We start from the raw sequence: 19,258 nt of genomic DNA on the forward strand, positions 1-19,258 counted from the left end.
TTAGCCCCAAATTTAGTACAATTATTATCACAAAAATGTCCCTCCTTTACACTGTTTCCCGTCATCTTCTGTACAGGGTTTCTCATGATGACGGCCTCATTTAGCACCTTTTCTCATAACAATCACTTAGTGTTCCAGACATTCTCATTGTCCCCATAGACATCCCCATAATAATCTGCTTCCCAACCCTTGCCCTGTAGATATCCCCTTAATAATCTTCTTCCCAACCTTTCTTCTCATAACAACCATTTTGTCTCGAAGGACAGATTTGCTACGAGGAGGTGATCATTACCTGACTTCCCCTCCCTTCATTCTTACGGCCTGATTCTGAGCTGTGAAGATTGATGGCCTTTCAGTTAATCAATTCTTAACAATTCAATTCTTAACAATTAAGTTGAGATCAGAAGGACCTACTGTATATATGAAAACTGGACTGCCTAATTAATAATTCAATAAATGATTGTTTGTTGCACTAGCAACCTGTAAGGCTAAGGCTAACATAATAGGTGACTGTGCCAGTGAATGGCAGCGCACAGCTTCACTGATGAGGGCCAAGCTGCAGACAGCCTTGACACAATACTTCATACTTGAAAGAAGGAAAAAAGACAAGCCTTTAACAATTGATTCTTTAAATTAACTAATAAATGCTACTGTATCTTTTTGCTATTATCACTAAGATGTATAAAGACGTATTGGCATATAAACTTAAATGCTAGCTAAATTAAATATAAATGTGCATGCTAATATAAGTGCCCACGGCTGCAGAAAGCAGCGCTGTTAAGTCATGGCACGCAGCTGCACAGTGGTCTTACAGAGGCCAAGCTGCTGCTTACGTCACAGGCACATGTTCTGGAAAATGTCCCTAACTTTCAACAATCAACTCTTAAGCCTCTATAGTGCTCAAACTAACTAATATCATAATATATGGTACTTTAATGTTATTGCATCAGGTATTGAAGAGCCCTAATACTTCTAAATGCCATCTGAGTGCTTTTATGTTTTATGCGCTAGCTTGAGAGCTTGCTCTTTACTTAAACAGGCAAAGACCCTACACGTAGTTTGTTTGGTCTTCTGTCAGTAAGAAGCTCTGCATTGCATTCTCAAAACAAAATCTGCCTGCTATCTTCCTCAGAGAGCATGATGACCTTGTCTCACAGAAACTCAAAACAAAGCGAGTGAGAAGGACAGGCAGGCAAGAGGCCTCTCTAACAAAATAAATGGTGTCCTTTAAAAGCTGCTCCAGCCCTAGGCTTTTCATAGCTAAAAGCATTAAAACTAATAATAAAGCATATTGATCCTTAATCGAAATGTTCAACACTGGCTGGGATGCCCATGAAGTGGAAGGATGGGGCAAGGCAGCTTCTATAGGGCACTGCCTCCCCTGACCCGCTAGGTGGAAGCCCCCCTGTTTTGCAGCAGTACCCCGGATTCCCACAGGGCATTATGGGACTTGGAGTTTGCCAACTCAGCCCTGTTGGGTTCCGTGGGTGCTACCAGGTGGTGCTGTGGGAACTGGGGAGCCCTACTTTTTTTGGGCTCCCACTTCACCCGGATGTGTTCGCAGGCCAATCTTTTGGGACCCCGAAGTACTCCTGGGTGCTATGTAAAAGAGGCTGGTTGCCTCAGCTCCAGGAGCCAGAGTTGGGTGGAAGGTTGACGAAACTTGCGAGAAGGAGCGCAGGAGGCAGTGACCTGTGGCAGAGAGAGAGAGGAAAAGAAAACAAAGAGTTGCAGCATTGTATTTTATTGCTGGTGCTTTGTACTGTGACTGTGCTGTGGGAAACGTTACCTGGGGAAGAATTTCCTGAAATAAAATCCTGTTCTTTATTTTATACACTTGTGTCTGATCCTCTGTGCCGGGTGTTTGGGGAGCTGCAGAGCCCCCTGCTGGCCACATATGATAGTATTCATTTCAACAATGCCAATTGTAGGATGCCTCTAATGGAGGTTTCCTGTAAGACTTAAGCTTGCCATGCTGTTGCTTCTGCTCTTGGAACCTCTGGACAACCTGGCACCCTTTCAAAATACATCTTGATAATGGACAATTCATTAAACATTGGGGAACTAAAAGTGTGTTTTTTTTTGTGTTCTCAATAACGTTCTACTTTTAGTTGCTAGAAGTTCTCTAATAAAATCAAAGAGACTGGAGGTCCAGAAGAAGTTCTAACACTTTCCTCCATAGCAATAATCTCTTGATGCCATCCACCTCCAGGATTGTTGATCTCCTGAACAATGTCTTCAGAGTGGTGGGCTGTGTTATACCAGCAAACAATTCCTAGTTATCTGGAGAAGTCAAACAGTCTTTAAATCTGCATGGAAAATATGTAATTCTAGCTTTATACTCCTTCTAGTGTTTCCTTAAACTTTGCTTTGTTTGATCAGACAAGAAATATTTATGCTAACCTATTTTTATAAGATTTAGAAGACATACAACCAAGAAATAGATCTGAACATCCATCAATTCACTTTCATGAGCCGTGTTTCCTATTCTGCATAGTGAGAAAGCTTTAATCCATGCCAACGGGGACAGCTGTGCCCCGGCTGATATGTTAGTCCGTCCCCGTCTCATGCCCATGTTTACTCAGGCAGAGGCCTTTGAACTGTGGATCCCAGCAGGATCTACAAAACCCAGAGTCATCTAGCTGCCTGTGCAGCTTTGCAGTTTGAATTTATTAGATCCCTGTATTCACACTATCTTCCAACTATCTATCTGCCTTCCAACACCATTTATTCTTGTAAATTTGATATGACCGTTATTGTAGCTGACTAGTACTTTCTTAGGTGCAGTGGAAGCAAAACAGGGAAAGCAGCGGGAGAGACTCGATAAACACTGTGACCTTGATCACTAACATTTAAACTGGAAAGAGGGATAGATAGGTTTGGCTACAATGGTAGCCGAGTGGCCTACTTGGAAGGTCATTGGCAGGACAGGGGTCAGCCTGACTAGAGCACTGGCTTCTCTTCATGTACTTTCTCTCTTTTTTTTCTACCCTCACATTGTTTTTCTTACCAGAAATTTCTGAAATTTAATTAATGATTAGCAACCAGGCATGCCAAAGAAAAACAGATCATGTGTAAAATGGATTCGTATTAGCAGTAAAAGTATATTGGGTTAAACAGACCACCTACTATTATTCAACTCCTGCCCATAAATCGCAGCATCATGTGATGAAGGCTTCCTATTAAATTAGAGACATGTCAAATAGTGGGAAGGTGGGTACCTCTGCAGGAGACTGCCACCGACTGAGCTAAGCATTAGCTTTTCCTAGCTGCACAGTCATTTTGATGTGACCTATAAAGTGTTACAAATGTTCTCAATCTACCGAGCAATTAATGATACATATTTTATAAGATCATTAAACAAAATAGCTACTTTTGCCAAGGCAGACCTATAATTTCTTCTTAAGCGGTTCTGTTTCATAGTAATTGAAGTGGAACACTAGAGGGCTACCTTACAGCTTCCATCATTTCCAGATACATGCATGCATGCTCAAACCCACTTAATCAAGGGTTGCGGTGGCAGGACCCTATCCCAGCAACACCAAGCACAAGACAGGGGGCAGACCAGGAGAGGGCAGCAGCACACAAACCCACACACACACCCACTCAGGCTAAATAAGAGTCACCAGTTCACCCTAACCTGTAAGAATTTGGAAATGTGGGTGGGAAGATCCAAACAGGCAAAGGGAGAACATGAACACTCCACACAAAGAATTCACACCAAGCATGATGAATCTCCATTAAGAAACAGTACCAGTCACTTCACCACCACATTCCCAGGTAACTCACTATCTCATAGAGGAAGCAAAGAACTCCCTCACTTTTAAGGAATGTAATAACTCAGAAGACCCTCAGAGTTTGTTCTGCTTCCTCTTCCTGAGAGAGTGGAGATTTCAGTTGCACCAGACTCTCCCCTGATGGTTGTGATCAAGTGTTTGGGGGCCAACGACAACCAGAAAGGTCCAGAAACTACGTTGAGTGATCTGCTGCTTCCAGGCCACATGACCTTCAAACTGAGTATCAAAGAAAAACAGAGGAAGAGGACAGGCATTACACCAGTAGATCTGAAAGGAATTTTGCCATTTTCTTTACATTTTCTTGTTAACCAAGAATGGATTCAGCCTTTTTAGGCCTGTTTGCCTGTAATGCGAGAAGCACATATTGCGGTTGCCATGTCCATCTGTCCACATGGAACAACTCGGCACCTAGTGGGTGGACTGATTTTGTTGAAACATAACACACTTAATCTTAAAAGAAATGTGTTGCAAATCTGAAATACAGCATTCTGTACAATTTCCAAACTCATCTGTCTCAAAACAGCAAAATTATGAGAATTCTGTGCAAATTCAGATAAAAATTAGTTCACTGATCTGAAGAGAGGTCACTTCAATGTGTATATTTTATATATTTTCCTCTTTTACTCGTGTGACAGCCACTCCGGACAACAATACAAGTTACAATATTTAAGTGTACATGTGCAAGGTGCATATCGGGTACGCCAGCTCACTTCTCCAGTTGTTTGAGGTAAGTAAACTGTGAAATTTAAAACAAAGCTAAATTCACCTATCTAGAAATAAATTCAAGAGAAATTAAATGATGTAAGCATCACATGAACAACTCAGTATTTACATTACACCAATAACAACCTCACAGCTTCATTTTCTTAACCTTATATTGATTTAGTGTTTCTCTGACACTGCACATTCATCAGGAAAGCTCCAAACTTGGGGCCTCATTTTTAAAACTTTGGGAGGATTCTCGTGTGAAAATATGCACTTTAAAAAAAAAAGGAAAATGTGTATGGCAAAAAAAAAAAATCAGATTTAGAAAACGTGGAGTATGCACATTTCTACACAATTTGCCCTAAATAAATCACAGTTACATTATAAATATGCGTACGTGAACATGTCTTGAACAATGCCCAGAAATATCCATAAACAGAGAATGCTAATCAACTTTATACATATGTACATAATCAATACACACTTACATTAAACAGATATATGATAAATTGAAAATTGGAGTTCTTAGGTATAGCATCAATTTTTAAGATTCTAAAAAGTAATCTATTGATAAGGTCAGATGATTTTGGAGGGCAGTACAAAATTAATAATGGAACTCTTTGATAGGTAACTAGAGAATTTAAAAGGCTCCAACTTTTACATCAATTAAGAACACCCGTGAATGTTACGTCACGTCTACATTTCCTAACTTGAGTTTCTGAGTTTGACATACTTTAATGACTTTTATGGACAATTTGGTAACGCTGCATTTCTGTTTCAAATAATTGATGGTTGATAACTGATAACTTGGGGGAAAAGAAGACACTTCATTAATTTTTTTTCATATTTTCTTTCCCCAAAGAAAATATAATGTGCCCATCATGACTGGAATTACTAATTTTATCCCAGGTCTGATATTTTGTCTAGAAGTGGCACAACAGTCAACCACCTACGATGGAAGCCACACAACTGATAATATTTACAACAAAAATGTTGTGTGTGACATCTGGGTTGACATACTGTATGTTACATTGACGTAATATGCTGGTTATATAATATCGAGTAGCCAAAGTGCCCAGAATTATATATTCCCAGGGTATATATTTGTTTGAATGTCTGAGGTACAAAAGCAAATCTTTATGTGTTTTCTAAATGTTGTCCCTTTTGTCACTGCTCTCTGAAGTGCAAGCGCCCAATCTGTCATCTACACTACATCTCTATCAAATTCTTTGCTCTCATGAGTCAAGAATTTGCTCTTTTGTGTTAATTGGATCCCATAATTGTGGCAAATCCGTGCTGAGTTAAAATCATGAATGATACTTCCTTGTATTTCATGGTTTAGTGTGGTTTCATGAATAGATGTTTAGTCCCACTTTAATAAACTGAATGGCTTCTTAAATAATTGAATTATTGCTGGGCAAAATGATGAATTATGTGTGGCTCCCTCTATTAACCCTCAATTTATGTTGAAAATTTGATACTGCATCAACTCCATATGTTAAGTAGGGCTAACTATAATATATGTGGAAAACTTCAGGATCATCCACTCTGTTTTGGGGTAATGAATGAGTTTGGTGGTGTTGGCCCTTCCATTACAACTACCCAGTGAAGTTCTTCATACTCCATGAGGCCTATATTTCAAACTGTAGTAACAGTAATGTAAACACAAACTTTTGTGAAAGTAGACATAACCGCTTTTGAGTGATGTGCAATCATAAGCACTGTTGTACATATTGAGTCACTGAGTTGGAATGGAGCCTTCATTGTGTGTAAGACCAAACCTAAACAACATGCCAAATTCATTGCCACCTGCTGAAACATTTAGGTAGCTATTTTGACAGCAAAACAGAAACATCTTGGGGCCCCCAGTCAGTGCCCATTGTGCCCATATGTTAAGGCGGCAGTGTGGTCTTGAAAAAAGCTGGGAAACACTGCATTTAGAACACAAGAACAAAGGAAATTTGATGAATAGGAGGAGATCATTCAGTCCATCAAGCTTGTTTGTTTAGCTAATAGCTAAACTGTGCCAACAAACTTTCCATACAAATGACACTCATGAACTCATTCTTATATTAATAGTAAGAAAATAGTATACAAATTCCAAATCTGCCTTACCCAACCCAAAGACATGGGGCCAGAGCTTTTGCCAGCAATACTGGACACAAGGCTAAAAATATCCCCGTATGGGCAGAAGTCCATTGCATGGCCCACCTACCACGCACTCCTCCACACTCACAATCAGGGCAGTCTTAACAGCATTATAGGCCCGTGGGGCAAAGCAGTGCACTGGGGCCCCTACCTACACAAACACTCATCAAGTCACGACATGCATAGATTAACAAGAAGGCCCCTATTCTCCTGAGGCCCTCTGGGCAACTACCCAATGTGCCATGCGTTAAGATGGCCCTGCTCACAATGCTAACCTGCATAAACACCTAGTAGGCGAATTTGGGTAACAAAATTATCTCCCACTGGAAGCTACATCTTTAAAAGTGCACTCGCGTCCAGGTTTTCCGCCTGGGAGTTCAAATTCTGCAAAGCACTCAGAACGCAAAGTTACCGGCCTTCGCCGTGCTGATTCCCGTTTGTACCAGTAGGTGGAGCCAAATGCCACTCTGTAGCAGTAGAGACCGCCTCCTGGAAAAGGCTCCTATCCTTTCCTTTTATGTAACATTGAAACTTTCAGTTCTTTACACCGGGAAGTGTTTGGGCCCAACAAATGTGTGTGATGTCCCCTGGCCATCTGTCCTGCTGCGAGTTGGCGACCTTATGTCTATCTTGACGTTGGTGAGGTAAGGGCATTGTTCTGGCATGCAGGCTTATAGTAGGCTGACCAGGCGTCCCCGTTTTTTCCGGGGCAGTCTCGCTTTTAGGCAACGTGTGGCGTTTTATAGTTGAATGCCCCGCTTTTAACAGACTGGCTTTTTAATAAAGATATAGTGCAGAAAGCATAGCTTAGTCGGTTTATATCAGGGAGGAACACCGCTCGCTCGTCGATTTGTCTAACATCTAACAACGCGCACGAATCTCCGTCGCTTCATTTTTTTAAGTTGTGTCCTGGTCTGGGACTTTGAAAATCTAGTTATCCTAACTTTAGTAATAGCCCATTATGCATAAACCGTTTTCTTCTTCTTCTTCTCTTTTAACTTGACATTGTTCGTGTTTTCTGTAATACTTTTGAAACCAATATCAGTTTTCTAACTAGCTTTTCCAGTACAGAGCCAGAGGGGGACAGCAGCCATCCTGGTCGCACTCTGAGCACAAGGCAGGAACCAACCCTGGCAAATCTGGCAGTCCATGGCAATGCACTTCTAAACGCGGCCTTCACGGTTTTTTCGTTCGTTATTAGAGAATTTCAGAGCTCGCTGCCTAATGTTGTACGTCAAATCTCCATGACTGCAAAAGTAATATTTACATTTTTGGCCACTCATTTGGCAGTGCACGTAGTAGCGAACTGCACCATTCTTATTTCTTTTCTATCCTCCTGGCAGGACACTTTTAAAATCGACTTTCACGTCCTACATTTAAATTATCAGACATTTTCAAAGCTTTTCGTGGTCATGTTTTCAGAATGAATGCTTGCTTGCCACTGGCATTTTTTAACATTCACTTGGCAAGTGCATACTCATGGTATTCCCATTTTTTATTGTTTCAGGTCACTAAACTGTAAAAAAAATGTCAAAGTTCGGTAAAAAGTATGGCAGCACTTGATGCCAACCAAAAAACCCTAAAACGACAATCATTTACGGTATTAAAAAAGTAATAATAAAATACCACTAAAATCATAATAAACTCAATAATGTCATTAAGTGGCAAAATGCTGTTAATTCACATTCACTATTCAAAAGATAAATGACAGTTAAAAAATGTTTTTACCATATTAAAAAGTTTTAAATATTTGAAATCAGTATTGAAATGCTAAAAGAGACAGATCTTTTGTAAAAATATCAATCTATTAATATAAATTTAATCTATGTAAAAATATAAAAAATACATTTATATTTACAGAGCCCATTCATAATTCTACATATTTATTTACATAAAAAGAAGTTTTAAACATGTAACATTACTACCATAAATTGTAAAGATATTTTCGAATGCTCCTTGTTTTTTTTCCTTCCATCCATTTTCCAAACCCAGTAACCCTGAGCTGGGAATCTGGAGCCTAACGAAGCAAGCATGGGGTACAGGGTAGAGCACCCGGAAGAAACCCCCACAGACAACACAGACCACCCAGGACACAAACCAGAGTCGCCTCGTTTTGAGGCAGCTGCACCACAACTGCCCCACTGTGCCATCTTATAGTATTCTTTTATGTTGAAGCAGATAATCAAGCAAGTCTTAATATATTACATATTATTTTTTATTACCTTTCCAAGCCAAATTAATTTAATTGATTAAAAAAACAAATCAAGATAGAGGTCACAGAATCTGATACACGTTTGTTTAAAATATATATACTGTATATATATATTTTTACAATTATGGTGATGCACAACTTCACAAGATGTGCCAGTCTTATGTTTCCCAATGCTAGAGTTTTTGATATTTGAAATTCATTCTAACCATTCATTTGGAATTGTGTGAAACTGGTCGAGAATGAACTGCGGTGAAGACAACTTGAAATTTAATATGAAAATCTATAAACACAAACTCACCAGTTAAAAAGAGCCTTTTATACTCTCGATGGTCTGGCAAAAGTGTTCAGTTGGGTGATGACGAGATCACTTCAGTGATATTTTTACAAGATATCTGCATTCCTTTAGGGTTCCAGTACTGATTTGAAGTATTTAAAACTTTTTAATATATGAAAAACATGTTTTTAACATGGCGGCATGGTGGCGCAGTGGGTAGTGCTGCTGCCTTGCAGTAAGGAGACCCGGGTTCACTTCCCGGGTCCTCCCTGCGTGGAGTTTGCATGTTCTCCCCGTGTCTGCGTGGGTTTCCTCTGGGTGCTCCGGTTTCCTCCCACAGTCCAAAGACATGTGGATTGGTGATTCTAAATTGGCCCTAGTGTGTGCTTGGTGTGTGGATGTGTTTGTGTGTGTCCTGCGGTGGGTTGGCACCCTGCCTGGGATTGGTTCCTGCCCTGTGTTGGCTGGGATTGGCTCCAGCAGACCCCTGTGTTCGGATTCAGCGGAATGGATGGATGTCCTTGAGAATACAAGGAGTGTCTGTCAATTAACAGTCTTTTGGCAAATAATGATGTGACAGAAATTACTGTGATTTCAGAGATATTTTATTTATTTTTTTAAATAGAGTAGACAGTCAGTCATTACCCAACCCTCTATATCCTAACACAGGGTCACGGGGGTCTGCTGGAGCCAATCCCAGCCAACACAGGGCACAAGGCAGGAACAAACCCCGGGCAGGGCGCCAGCCCACCGCAGGGCACAAACACACACCAAGGACAATTTAGGATCACCAATGCACCTAACCTGCATGTCTTTGGACTGTGGGAGGAAACCCACGCAGACATAGGGAGAACAAGCAAACTCCGCGCAGGGAAGCGACCCCAGGTCTCCTTACTGCGAGGCAGCAGCGCTACCACTGCGCCACTGTGCCGCCCTTAAATACAGCCATTGATTGTTATTGTAAGGTTTTTGGTTGGCACCCATTGCTGCTGTACTTTTTCCTGTATTTTACCATTTTTTGTATAATTTTTGTGCTTATTTTTAAAATATTTTTTTTCTGTAATACCACTTGAATTGCCAAATAAAACAAAAGAAGAAAACTTTTGTATTTTATAGTGACAGACAAAATCTGTTAAATAACAAAAAAAATACTATTTTTATTCAAAAGATATCAATTATTTGGGTTAACAGTTTTTGGAAACATTTCAGTTTAGGTCCTGCAAAAATGAATCTATTACTCATTTACTCTTATTGTGTAACAAGACCTTAACATACACTTCTTTGAATCTTCATAACACTTACTAAACAACAGTAAAGTGTTTATTCATCTCTGCAATGTGATCTACCAACAAGACGTCACTTTGGAGTGGTCTGAGGTGGCTTAACCAAGACATGTTTCCATTGATATTACATATTTAGTATAAGATCTGTGAATCCTTCACATTAAAAAGTCATTTTAAAATCATGTTATTATGCCACACTGCACAGAGACGAATGACCTGCTGTTTTATAAGTGACCAAAAGAAGCCTTTTGTTACATAGGAGGAAATGAGGAATACATGCATTTTTGCTGTACCTAAGGCATTACCCTTTTTTTTTTGCAGTGTACCATGGCATCTCAAGAAACCCTCATCAACACAGAGTCAGAGGCCCTCCCTGATCCCACCCAGTCTCCCATAATCATCCCTGACCTAGCAAGGGGTGAGCACCATCATGTTTTCATCAGCTACAGCAGTTTGGATTCCTCCTGGGCTCACACATTTATTGCACGCCTTGAGTCATCCAATCCAGGACTGAAAGTGTGTCACCATGAGAGAGACTTCATTGCTGGGAAATCAGTCATGGACAACATGGCAGACTGTATCCGAGCCAGCCAGAAGGTGGTGCTGGTCCTCAGTGAGGACTTTCTGCGCAGCCGCTGGTGCCTTCTGGAGGCCAACCTGTCACTCTTCCAGGACTGCAGCCAGGGTAAGCCAGTAATACCCGTCCTCCTACAGCCTTGCGCCATCCCCTTACACCTTAAACACTTGACCTATTTAGATGTTGAGGATCCTCGATTCTACAAAAAACTCTTTGAGAACCTTTGTACCCCCAACCATCTTCTGAGGAACCCCATGGGACTGCTCTGCCAGCCTGTTTCTGCCTATGAAGGGAAACTGCTGGCAACAGTGTATGCAGTGAATGAGGACATACCCCAGTGGGCCTCAGGGGTGTTCAGTAAAATGGGACCCCCAGGGCAATTGGAAATGGTAGCAGACAGTTACAGAGAGGCAATTGAAATGATCAACAATGCTGCAGCCAAAAGATCACTGCTGCAGCCTCTGTGGCTTAGGGTCATGCTCTCCATACTGCTAATCTTATTCGCCATGTTCTCTATAGTTGCAGCCTTTCTTTTCACTGTGGGTATCATTTGTTTGGAACCGTTTTCCCTTACAACTCAAATATTAGCAGGCTTGTCTTTCTTGTTCAATGGTATTGTGCTGCTCCCCATCTTAATTTTGAAGGTTATCTGTTGGGGAAAACAAGAGGGAAAAATGAAGCTGAATGTGATGCAGAAGATTGCTGGCCAGGTGAACATCTTAATGTCTCAGCAAAATGTGCTCCTCAGCTGCAAGTCCACGACCTGCCTGCTTGCCATCTATGTACCTCTGGACGGCTGCCGGGAGGCCTTCTTGAACACCTTCCCAGGAGCCCTGGGAGATGAGATGTATCTCAGGGCTTTGCTTAACTTCTCCCCAGGATATGCGCTCTGTGTTGCCACAAAGCATTTTACTTTTCCGCTGGCTGCCATAGATTCCAGCAGGAGCCACATGGAGGTGGGAGCATGTTTCTGCCAATACGTGTCCCAGCAGCTGCGTCAAGACATGTGGTCTTAGACATCTGCAGTCTCATACTTGAATTGTGGCCCTGTGGTTTTGCCACCACTTCAAGCGCATCAAAGTGTATCCAGTCAATGAACTGACACGGGTTTGAAAGGTTGTATAATGCTTTGAAAGGTGCTATAATGCAGAATTTGTAGGGTTGCACAGTAGCATCACTGACCTTTTAATAGAAGAAGGGACAGCAACCTTTAACTTAAAGCTCAACAGCACTTGCCTTCCCAAATTGTTTTCTGAGAGACGAGTTTATGATGTTTAGGACAAGATGACACGCCAGATAATCAAAAGATGATTTCCTTCTCCCTTCATTTGAACTGATCCCCTGGAAGTCCATAGTGGGGAGGACATGGATCATGTTTTTAATATAAACTACATTTGTGAATTGTTGAGGATTCACACTACGAAGCAATTTGGTTTGTCACTTGCCACTGGCGGTGGTTAGTCTCAGACCTGGAACATCTGGCTCAGAATGACCTCTTTGCAGCCTGAGCTAAATGGAAAGATCCTTTAGTCAGCCATGTTGAACTTGTCTCTGAACACTGTGAGCAGTGCCCTTCCCGGTGACATCAGCTGATCTCTCTCTGTGTCAGCCTCCACCTTTTCTGTGCAGTAATGCCACTACACTCCACCCATCCACAGTACAAATCCCATCCTCAGCGCCAATTGAATTGCTTTGGATGCACACCACAAAGCATCTCAATTTGGAAGTTTATGCTGTGGTAGATTGCCCGTGGTGAGTCTCAAACATGCAACATTTGGAACAGAAGCAAGCTCTTGGCAGCATGAGCTAAATGGAAAGCTCCTTTAGTCAGCCATGCAGAACAAATTTCTGAACACTTCTGATCAACTTGTAGCTGTGGTGGTCTCTGTGCGTGCATCTGTCTCTTCTGTTGCTGCCCTCACTACAATGTTCAAATCAATCATTAAGCTGCAGTTAGCTTTTAATTTCTCTGAGCATCAAGTCTTTACCTCAGTTTCTTTCCCTATTTCATTGAGCTCCTGGCTGTTTAAAGTGTATAGACAGAAGGAATTGGGGGTGAGTGTTTTAGGAAGAAATCATCGGGGTTGGGGAAGAACTTTTAGAGCTGTGGATTTTGTCGCAGTTCACTATAAACTTAACAGTCTGTCCCCAGACGTGCCATGTTTGGCCCTGTGAGTCTAGTAGATCTCTGGCTCTGTTTTGTTCAGCTGTGAATTTTGGGTCTGATACTTTGGCACTGAAGGAAAATAGGACAGACTTTAGGGTTAGGATTTGATTCACATTTCTCCTGGTTGTGATTTAAAATTCTTGTGGTGTCACCACTTAGAAATCAGAACAGTTCAGAACATCAAGAGCAAAGTCCAAAATTAATAAAGTATAGAAAATGAAAAATTCAAAATACCCCTTAAATTTAAAAAAGCATAAAACAGTTGGTGTTGGAAGGAAAGCAAGGTAACAAATTTATGAGTAAACTGGGAGAAGCAAGCAAATGGCAAAACAGAAAAACATAAAAATAAACCATAACAACTGAAACTCAGACGAGAACCAGAACTAAAGTAAAACAAAACAGACAATGAGTTGAAAACCACACAAAACTAGAAGATTAGATACACAATAAATCAAAAGGAAGCAAGGATGTATCCACAGATCAGATAAGGTTCATGGCCAAGGCCGATCTTTTCTGCTTGTTGCTGATTAAGTCACAGTCTCAACCCTGGTGACTCTGCCTCTAGAAACAAGGGTCATCACCCTGACAACAGTACACAATATGGCTTCTCTCAAAGGAAAAGCATCAATTTCCAGCATAAATCATGGCAGATAGAAAGAAATGAATAAAAAATTCACAAAAAAATAAAAATCAAACAAAAACTCATACAATACACAATTCAAAAACTAAATCCTAGTATAAAACTAGTGGTTCGAATATTACAGTTTAACCAGAGTTTCTTCTCTGACTTTGTTTGATTATTTTGTCATTTATTTTGATATACTGTATTTGTTTATTATTCTTCCTTTGTAATTCTCTCTCATTTTTTTATTATATCCTGCCTTTTGTTATTTATTCTGTCATTTGCATTTTGTAGCCCTAGACTTCTTTTCCAACATCAGCATCTGACCTCTAATATGGTCTTTAGGCTGAATGGGCACAAATTCCCACAGACGCAGAGAAGTGGAGGCTGTTAAAACTGCAAAAGGGGACCAACTCCATATTCATTTTATTGATTCCTGTTAATTACACGTTGTAGAATATTCTGCCTTGTTGTTACCACAGAACAACTAATTGATTTGCAAATGTTATGTGAAGAAGTAGCTGCCTGTGAGAGAATAAGTGGCTAGGAGTGAATAAGAAGATACCTAACTTCTGCCACAGGTCCATTTCAGACTTACAGTAAGGGTAAACACAGGGGCATGGATGGACTGGGGTCCCGGCCAAGAGGGACCCTGCTCCTTTACCTGGCTGGGTGGCCATTGCAAAGAAAGGTCAGGGAGGGAGCTGTGATTTTCCCTTTCCATGCCGCAACATGGGCAGGGAAGGACACTGCAGCAGCTGCTGTACTGGGACTGGTGTCCCAGTAGCCACAGAGGAATGCCATGGATGGGTTTGGGAGATTTGAAGGACAGCACAGTGGGGGCTGCCATACATTGGGTGGCAGCATCCCATTTGGCAGGCTCCAGTATGGACACCGCAGGGCAGCATAGTAGTTGTGGTCCCATGGGGCTTCCCTGTTAGGCTCTGTGGCGGCCACCAGTGGGAGCTGTCAGATATTGATGGTACAAGGACCAGGGTGGTCCCGTCTGACCCAGTAGTGTTTCCCGGGGGCAATGGACTGAACACTGGAAGTACTAATGGGTCGGGAGGTAAAAGAAAGCCCACTACTTGACTCAGAAGAGGAGATGGGCAACACTTGATGAGGAGGAGTGGAGGAAAATGAAAGGAGCAAAGCGAATGGCTAATTGTGTGGCAGCTGCTACAACCCTGAGGGAAGGAAGTCTGTAAAAGGTACACATTATTATAAATAAAAGTACTGGATTAGAACCAGGGACTGTATGTGTGTAGTTGTGTACCATGACAGTTAAATGACAAAAGTCACCATCAACACTTTCACAAACTTATTGCGTGGAAAAGAACATGTTCAGCTGTTTTAAGTTTTCACTCCTTCCAGTTCCTCTTGATGCTTGGAAATGGATGTGCCTTCCCTCAAGTTCATTTTTCTTGTCCCTTCCATTGCATTCAAGATCATGTGAACTACCAATGTAGTTTGCACACAGAACTAATATACTTAACACACAAATCTGCGACAGGCTGCATTAGTAAAACTTTCATATTTGAAAGCAGTATATTCAGAAAACATTTGATAAGGTGCATTATGAGAGGTTGGGCATCAAACTAAAGAAGTGAGTGATATTTTTAGATGGATGCAAAACTAGCTCAGACACAGGAAGCAGAGGGCAATGGTGTGAGGAACCTCATCAGAATTGGCTGATACTGTATTAAGAGTGGTGTCCAGCAGGGGTCAGTGCTAGGACTGCTGCCATTTCTAATGTATACAGTGCCCTCCAATATTATTGGTACCCCTTGTAAAAATTAGTATGTAGTGTTAGAAAAAATTCACTTTTTGCTGAAGAACATCATTTTTTCATCTTACACTAAAAAAATTAGAAACATCTGACTTTTAATTTTTCCTTTTTCAAAGAAAAACAAAGCTCTCATCAAGAAATAAATATTTTTAACAAAAACACATGTGCCATAATTGTTGGCACCCCTGCATTTAATATTTTGTACAACCTCCCTTTGCCAATATAACAGCACAGAGTCTTCTGTAACCTTTTATAAGGTTGGAGAATACAGAGCATGGTATCTGAGCCCATTCTTCTTTACATAACCTCTCCAGATCATCCAGGGTCCTCGGCCATCTCCTGTGTCCTCTCCTCTTCAGCTCACTCCACAGGTTTTCAGTAGGGTTCAGCTCAGGGGACTGAGATGGCCAGGGCAGAACTTTGATTTTGTGGTCAGTTAACCATTGCAGGGTTGATTTGGACATGTGTTTTGGAACATTATCCTGCTGGAAGATCCAATGATGACCCAGTTTTAGTTTCCTGGCAGAGGCAGCCAGGTTTTAATTTATAATCTCCTGATATTTCATGGAATCTTTGATGCCATGTACCGTAACAGTGTTTGCAGGGCCTTTGGAGGAAAAACAGATCCACAACATCACAGAAGCTCCACCATATTTCACAGTTGGGACAAGATTTCACACAGTTCCAGTCAAAGCTATAATAACGTTTTACAAACTCCACGTGCTTACATTTGTGGATAACTGACAGAAAAGGCTTCTTTCTGGCATACCTTCCAAATAATCTGTTGCCATGGAGAGGCCGTCTGATGGTGGTTCTGGAGATTTGATAACCCCAGGATTTTACTTTTTTTTCAATTCCCCAACAGTGATCCTTGGAGATAGTATTGCCTGTCTTACCATCCTTCTCACTGTACGTGGGGGAAAAATAAACTTGGGTCCTCTTCCAGGCAAGTTTGTCACAGTTCCAGTTGATGACCATTTTTTATTATTGCCCTAACTGTAGAAATGAGCATTTTCGGGTGAGTAGCTATTTTTTAATAACCATTCTCTGAGTTATGAAGGGCAGCACACTTCTCCCTCATTTGGATTGAGTGTTCTCTTTTCATTGCTGTGATGAAGGTTGGCCAAGGAAATTTGGTTTTGTGTCTCCTCATATTTGTATCCCAGTAAATCAGGAAGTCATTGATTTCAGCTGGAAAGTTCCTATACGCTCCAAGTAACTTAGCAATGTCCAGATTAAATTGGAAACCTGCTTCAGTTACAATGTTTTACATTAATTTCCAAGGGTGCCAACAATTGTGGCACATGTGTTTTTGTTAAAAATATTTATTTCTTGATGAGAGCTTTGTTTTTCTTTGAATGAACTTGTTTCAATTAAAAGTCTGATGTTTCTCATTTTTTCAGAGTAAGATGACGATTCTTCAGCAAACAGGGATTGTTTTCTAACCCTTCTTACTAATTTTTACAAGGGGTGCCAATAACAGTGGAGGGCACTGTGTATAAATGATACAGATAGGAGTATAAGTAACAACCTGGTTAAGTCTGCAGATGATACTAAGATAGGTGGATTGACAGATAATCTGGAATCTGTTAAATCATTACTGAGAGACTTGGACAGCATACAGGCTGGGGAAGATTTGTGGCAGATGAAGTTTAATGTCAGTAAATATCAAGAATTGCGCATAGGAAATAAAAATGTTTGGTTTGAATACACAATGGGAGGTCAGAAAATCAAAGTACACCTCATGAGAAGGATTTAGGAGTCATAGTGGACTCATCACTGTCAACTTCCCGACAGTGTTCAGAAGCCATTAAGAAGGCTAACAGAATGTCAGGTTATATAGCGCCTTGATGTGTGGAGTACAAGTCCAAGGAGGTTCTGCTCAAGCTTTATAACACACTGGTGAGGCCTCATCTGGAGTACTGGGTGTAGTTTGGGTCTCCAGGCCACAAAAACGACATAGCAGCACTAGAAAAAGTCCAGAGAAGAGCGACAAGGCTGATTCTAGGGCTACAGGGTCAAGTTACGAGGAAAGATTTAAAGAGTAGAGCCTTTTCAATTTTCACAAGAGGAGACATAATTGAAGTGTTTGAAGAAAATTAGTACAACTGAAGCAACTATTCTTGTTTGTTATGTACTTCTACCTTCTAATCATTACATGTCTTAGGAACACTCTGAATTAGGTGGGCTTGCGCTATTTCAGACTTTTTTATATTTGGTTCTGTTTTCTTTACTGTATGTGCATTTATTTTTTTAAGTAAAGTAGGAAGGATGCAGCACTAGAAAAGCAGACAATACAGTTCATAGAAAGCATTACTGAAAGATCTAAATACATATGACATGTCATTTTCTAACCCGTGTAATCCAGATGTTCTCTGGGGGGCAATCCCAGCTAGCATAGGGCACAATGCAAGAACACTGTAACATATAGGTTGGCTGTTTACTTGTAGTTAGAGTTCTACTTTATCTTGGCACACAAATAATTTTATGATGCCAAGTCTTTATGGATGATGTCTGATGTTGTGTGGAGTTGTTGCTTTGTTGCTGCTGTGTATTCAAGTGGGGAATCCTTCAAGTGTTGGAGTGCACTCTTTCTCTTTGCCGCATGATCCTTGTCGGTGCTCTGCTGCTTCCTCAGCTTGCCTTCTGCTGTCTTTTTTGGTTCATAGGAAAAAGTCATCACACATTCTGGTTCAAGAGTTTAGATGCTGGAGTTTCCTTCTTGAAGGCATGGCTTTTCAGCCTTGTCAGACTACTGGCACACAGTTTTGGATTGATAAACTGGGTCTCAGCATCTGGTCTGTAATGAGAAGAGAATTTCCCGTTTTCAGCTCCTCATGGAGAGGGCAGCGAGCTGCTTATTAGTTTGAGATAAGATATATAGAGAATGTACACAGAGTGCCCTTGGGAAGAGTCCCAGAGTTCTCTGTGATTTCCCACAAAATTCCAGCGAGTGTGTTCAGTTCCCACTTCTCAAGCTTCTCTTTGCTTCTCCCCATTCTCTGCTTCTCTTTTTTCTTATCACTTTATTTGAAACATGGAGTGCATGTGGTTTTAAAAGGAGGTTGAACTTTTTCCTGATTGAATTAAAGTAGCTTCCAGTTACAAAATCAGTGTCTTAGTTGTCAACCCCTTAAATTATATGTCTTTGCCCTTGTTTGAGTCCATTTTGCACCTTCTGGCTCAAGAGGTCTGCAGAGGGACCTCTGGGGACTGTCAGTGCAACTCTGATTTACACCTTTGTTATTAGAAGACCTCCAGGCTGATCCTGGTACAAGCTGGAGTTCAGTCACTAAATCTGCTTTCTTAAGAGGCCTGGTGTGCCATTAAAGCCTAGCAGAATTGTCAACACTCACTTTGTGCTACATGGGGAAACAGACAATTCTAAGCTGACCTAGTATGTACAGCATGTATGTATGTATGTGTGTGTGTGTGCATGTGTGTGTGTGGAAGTCCTTTCTTGTGACACAATGCTGTATAATGGGGTTAGAAAATGGATGGATAACCTGAGATTTCTGAAGTTTCCTGTTAACTGTGTCAACTTTAAATATTTTACCTGGTTGTACAAATGAAAGCCCCAGGTCTCTACTTCAGTCTGGAAATTTTTGAGTTCCACAGCATGTTTTGCACATCAGCACATGTCCATATTAAATCAAAATCTGCACCCTTTTTATTGTTTTAGTT

The 19,258-nt window shown here is 41.0% G+C and overlaps 1 protein-coding gene across 1 annotated transcript; it reads left to right on the plus strand.

Moving 5' to 3' along the window:
- The first annotated feature begins 4,477 nt into the window (after positions 1 to 4,477).
- On the plus strand, positions 4,478 to 15,032 carry LOC114662615 (uncharacterized). The gene is made up of 2 exons (XM_051934520.1): positions 4,478 to 4,524; positions 10,741 to 15,032. The coding sequence occupies exon 2, from the start codon at positions 10,747 to 10,749 to the stop codon at positions 12,010 to 12,012; it is 1,266 nt and encodes a 421-aa protein (XP_051790480.1). The 5' UTR covers positions 4,478 to 4,524; positions 10,741 to 10,746; the 3' UTR covers positions 12,013 to 15,032.
- The last annotated feature ends 4,226 nt before the right edge of the window (positions 15,033 to 19,258 follow it).

Source organism: Erpetoichthys calabaricus, chromosome 12, assembly GCF_900747795.2.
Source record: "Erpetoichthys calabaricus chromosome 12, fErpCal1.3, whole genome shotgun sequence".
Lineage (NCBI taxonomy): Eukaryota > Metazoa > Chordata > Cladistia > Polypteriformes > Polypteridae > Erpetoichthys > Erpetoichthys calabaricus.